We start from the raw sequence: 4,404 nt of genomic DNA on the forward strand, positions 1-4,404 counted from the left end.
GGTGACACCTGGTTTCATTACACACAGTGCGCTGCTGCCACCGAACCAGGAAGAACCTTGAGAGAGGTGCAGAAGGACCTGTCAGAAGGAGCTGCAACAGCATCACCAACCACTTGAGGGAGCCAAAGCTCAACCTACAAGCCGGCTGGCTACAAAAGGGGGTGTTCTTCATACTGAACTAAACATTTTTTATTTTTCTATTTTTAACATCTTTTATGACTTTGCTTTTATATTGGCTTGAGTTTTTAAGATTTACATTTTACATTGCAATAGTTTTAACCACTGAAAGCTCATTTAAAGTTGTGTCACTGATACTTTTTGTTGCTCTTTAACTCCTAGAACACGCCCTTGGCGAGGTGGGGGGAATTGGACCGCCTTTCTGTGGCCCATCATCCTCTATTAGACGACATCCAAGCTAAGTAAACATGTCTTGGCCCTTTCCCCCTGAAATGACAGGCAGGCAAAGATGTTGCGTCTTTGTTTCCTTCCTGGCCCTGGGTCTCATTCCCATTGGCATAATCCTGATCTGTGAAGGGCCCCCGACACTTCTGACACCTTCAAGTTCAAAAGCTTCGCCCCTTTCTGAAAGTTCCAATCTGACAAATGTAGCCCCTAGGGTCTTGCCCACCACTTCCTCTCCAGTTTTGCCCACGCCCGATCCAGTTAGAAAGAAACGAGACACGGTTACCTCCTGTACCCCAAGCACGACTAGAATGATTACTCTTTGTGTCCCCAACAATAAAAGTTGGGTAGTTGAAATAGATTTCGCTAGCTTCCCAGTCACTCCCGTCACCAAAGACCAAGGGGGGGATCTTTTTAACCTGGCAGTACATCTCTCCTCCTCAGTGTGGTATATAACCCTGGGAGGTTGGCATCAGTGGAAGTGGTCCAGTTTAGTGTCAGAAACGGACCTGGATTGGTCAAAGTACTCTAGGGGTCAGGCTTTGCACTGGAGAAACCAAAATATGCTCAGAATAGCAAAAAAACCGGATCTTTCAGGCTTAATTTTTACCCTAAAGGATCTGGCCTTGACCTCCTGTCAACAATTTATAATTGCCCCTTGGACTGATCGCACCGCCCTGTATTGGCAAATGGAAATATGCCCTAGCGTTGCTGCAGTTCCAAGCTCTGTAGTTAAAGATGATAATCCCACCTTTAATGGCCCTCCGGTGACATATACAAACGGGGGGAGAAACGGCCGAATACGCATTGTAGACACAAATAAAATGTCTAAAGATGACCTCTTCCAAATTCTAACCGGTATTTCTGGAGCAACAAACAACTGGTTACTACTAGCTGAACAAGCTGCTGACACGACGGCTTCCGACTGCATAGTATGTATGGGAGCCCGCCCCACTTTACGAGTTGTACCGGCGCCAGTCAATAGTGCATGCCTCCTGCATCTTATGAACAATACAAAACGAGGTCATTGCTCATATCTGGAAAATCACTTTCCTAAAACTCAACGCTCAGTCTCTAATAAACCACCTTTCTTTTCTTCAGATGTAGCTGTGAACAATTTCACTTGTATTAACCTGACTGGCAATGCAGTAAAACTAGGTAGCTTGAACTCTTCTTGGTGCACTGAGATGACGGTTATGAAACCAAACTTCCGACCTACGGCTAGGGCTGATTTGTGGTGGTGGTGTGGCAATAACAAGTTATATGATGGTTTCCCTCGGGATGCGTCAGGTCTTTGCGCTCTCATAACTCTTATTTTACCTGTTTTAGTCACTCCAGTGGATCTCTCTATAGAAGTACACGAAGTTGGCCTCCCATCCTCCTCTGAACGCCGCTCTAAACGTTCTCTAATCCCAGGTTCAGCTCATAATCCAACCTATATTGATGCTGTAGGTATACCCCGTGGGGTCCCCGATGAATATAAACTGCGAGACCAGGTTAAAGCAGGATGGGCCTCGATACTTTGGATGGTTGAAATAAATGCGAATGTAGACAGAATTAACTACATTCACTTTAATGTGCAACTGTTGGCTAATTACACTCGAGATGGTTTTGAAGCTGTGCATGCACAGTTATCTGCCACTTCCCTAATGGCTTTCCAAAACAGGGTCGCAACGGATTTTCTCCTCGCAGAAAGAGGCGGAGTCTGCAGCCTTTTTGGTCAGGAGTGCTGTACCTATATCCCCAATAACACAGCTCCTGATGGTTCCCTCACTAAAGCTATTACTGGTCTCACAGCTCTTACTGTTAAAATGAAGGAACACTCGGGCGTTGATACTGCCATGTGGGACTCTTGGCTTAACATGTTTGGCAAATATAAGGCCCTTGTAGCTTCCATCCTAGTTTCCATCTCAGTTTTTGTGGCTATCCTAGTCACCTGCGGTTGCTGTTGTATTCCATGCATTCGATCCCTCTTCCAGAGATTGATTGTTACAGCTCTCACTCCTGAGGATAAGGATCTCGCCCGGCAGATGCCTTTATTGGCTAGTCGACTTCCCACCTCCTCGCCAACGGATGATGAAAACTCTGATCGTGAGGGTGACGAACATTATCGTCTTTCTCTTGTTTAAATGCTTCTAGAATGGTTGTTTCTCTGTGGTGTTTTGTATTAGGTTTGTTATTAATTGTTTCCCTCACCCACTTCCTCTTGAAGGATATATCTGGTTGAACTGTGTCTGGTCGGGTTGTGAGGGTTAAGCGATGTTCTCAGGGTCTCCGGACTTAAGCCTGAGCGAATGTGTACTCCCGCCACTGGATATGAATTGTTTTATTCCACACCCCTTCCTCACATTTTACCATATTCACTTTTGAATGTCCTTAGCAGTTACCGTTCTGAGTTTATTTTACGGTTGATTTATTCTTTCACATTTTCACGTTTATATCTCTCATTATTATAGTATACTCTGTACTCTCCACATTTTTATCATTACTTATGCTTTTTGGTTGTTGAGTTACAGGAACTGTTAATTTTGTGTCACTACCCTGGTTGCACTAACTCGTTGTATCCGTGTGTGCAGGACAGCTGTTACTGCTTTCATCGGGAACCGAGACTGCTTGCAGCCGACCCCTGGGCAGGGTGGTGCCTGGACTCTTTTCTCCTCATCTGCAATGACAGATAAAGACAAATGATAAGACCCGAGGAGTTTTTCGAGCCAGGCTTCGACACGTCTCTGTGTTCCTTTGAATGTTACTTATTTTTGTTTGTTGACCCATTTAAGATGGGTCAAAAGGGGGATTTGAAGAAAATATAATCTGAATCAAACATTATTCAGCTTTAAATATTGTTCAGCTTTAAAGTTACTGTGCAACTGTGTAATAAAAATGTGTGCTCACGACTTTGGCCTTGAGAGCGATAAGAAGCGATCGCCTCATCCTGCAGGCGAAAGATATCTGCAAGCGAAGAACACCCAAGGCCGCTTTCCTTTTATGGAGTTGTTTTTCTGCTAATGCAGCACTTTCCTCACAACCCCCTCCTGTAAGTTTTAGAGAATATATACCCATCCTCACAGCAAATATTAGGAATCTCTTGATGTGAGCTGATTTGAGAAGTTGTCTCTGTCTCAATAAAAGTTCACTGATTCCCCATCTGCTGCAGGTGTCCGGTTGTCTTCATTCTCCGCCAGCCTGGTTAAGTCAATTCCTCCTTAACATCTAAAAGAACCTATTTAATGAAGGAAGACGGTTCACTTTGTGTTTAATATTATTCTATTGCTGTTGTTGTTTTTTTTATATCCTTCAGTGTTTTAACCTGACAGCCTGAGGTGTTCTTCAGTAAACTGGACTACCCGACAGAAGGACCCGAGGCCCCGCTGCACTTTTTCGGTAAGTTAAACGTGTTTGTAAGCTACTCCGTAACTACCGTCCTTAGCTCGGTCCTGAGACCTAGCTAGCTAAGATGAGCACTCGGCCGTCAGGGTTTGTTTAGCTAACCCGTGCAGGTGAATGAATTTACCCTGACTAAAGAAATCAAGAGAAACCCCCCGGGCTGCTCAGTCACTAATTACCGTTACTGTACTTTTATTACAAGTATTATACTGTAAAGGCAACAGGCTGCACCCTGCTGCAGCTCCTGTGCAGAGCTGAATATTAAATATCTTATTAAACAGCACCATGTTTTCAGTCTCCACATGTGTAGAGACAGTAACACCAACTTTAAAAACCTGGCACTTCAGTAACTCCTCATTAATCTGTAAAAACCGATCAAATAGCAAAGCCTGATATTTACTGAAACCAACGACTTCCTCTTGGCAGCTTAAGTTAAAATTTTAATTTTTCGACTGATTAATTTTTTAGCACTGACTGTATTTTTTATACTGAGTTTGTTGCAAATATTCAGGTTAAAAACTGTCTGAAATATTGTTAATGAGGTATGTTCACAAAGACACATGTGCAGAACTCTGTACAGCTTCCATCCTTTAAGACAAATAGTTTGAAGCATTAATA

At 43.6% G+C, this 4,404-nt stretch overlaps 1 protein-coding gene across 1 annotated transcript; it reads left to right on the forward strand.

The window, feature by feature from the left end:
- Positions 1–284: 284 nt before the first annotated feature.
- LOC146548148 (uncharacterized) lies at positions 285–3,700 on the forward strand. The gene has a single exon (XM_085263955.1). The coding sequence runs from the start codon at positions 426–428 to the stop codon at positions 2,529–2,531; it is 2,106 nt and encodes a 701-aa protein (XP_085120081.1). The 5' UTR covers positions 285–425; the 3' UTR covers positions 2,532–3,700.
- The last annotated feature ends 704 nt before the right edge of the window (positions 3,701–4,404 follow it).

Source organism: Mchenga conophoros, linkage group LG23, assembly GCF_057382185.1.
Source record: "Mchenga conophoros isolate Kocher_MC1m ecotype Shallow Benthic linkage group LG23, M_conophoros_male_GT1.1, whole genome shotgun sequence".
Classification (NCBI taxonomy): domain Eukaryota; kingdom Metazoa; phylum Chordata; class Actinopteri; order Cichliformes; family Cichlidae; genus Mchenga; species Mchenga conophoros.

Bases quoted from the DNA above. Each gene is read 5' to 3' on its own strand.
- LOC146548148 (XM_085263955.1), top strand. From the start codon at position 426: ATGTCTTGGCCCTTTCCCCCTGAAATGACAGGCAGGCAAAGATGTTGC.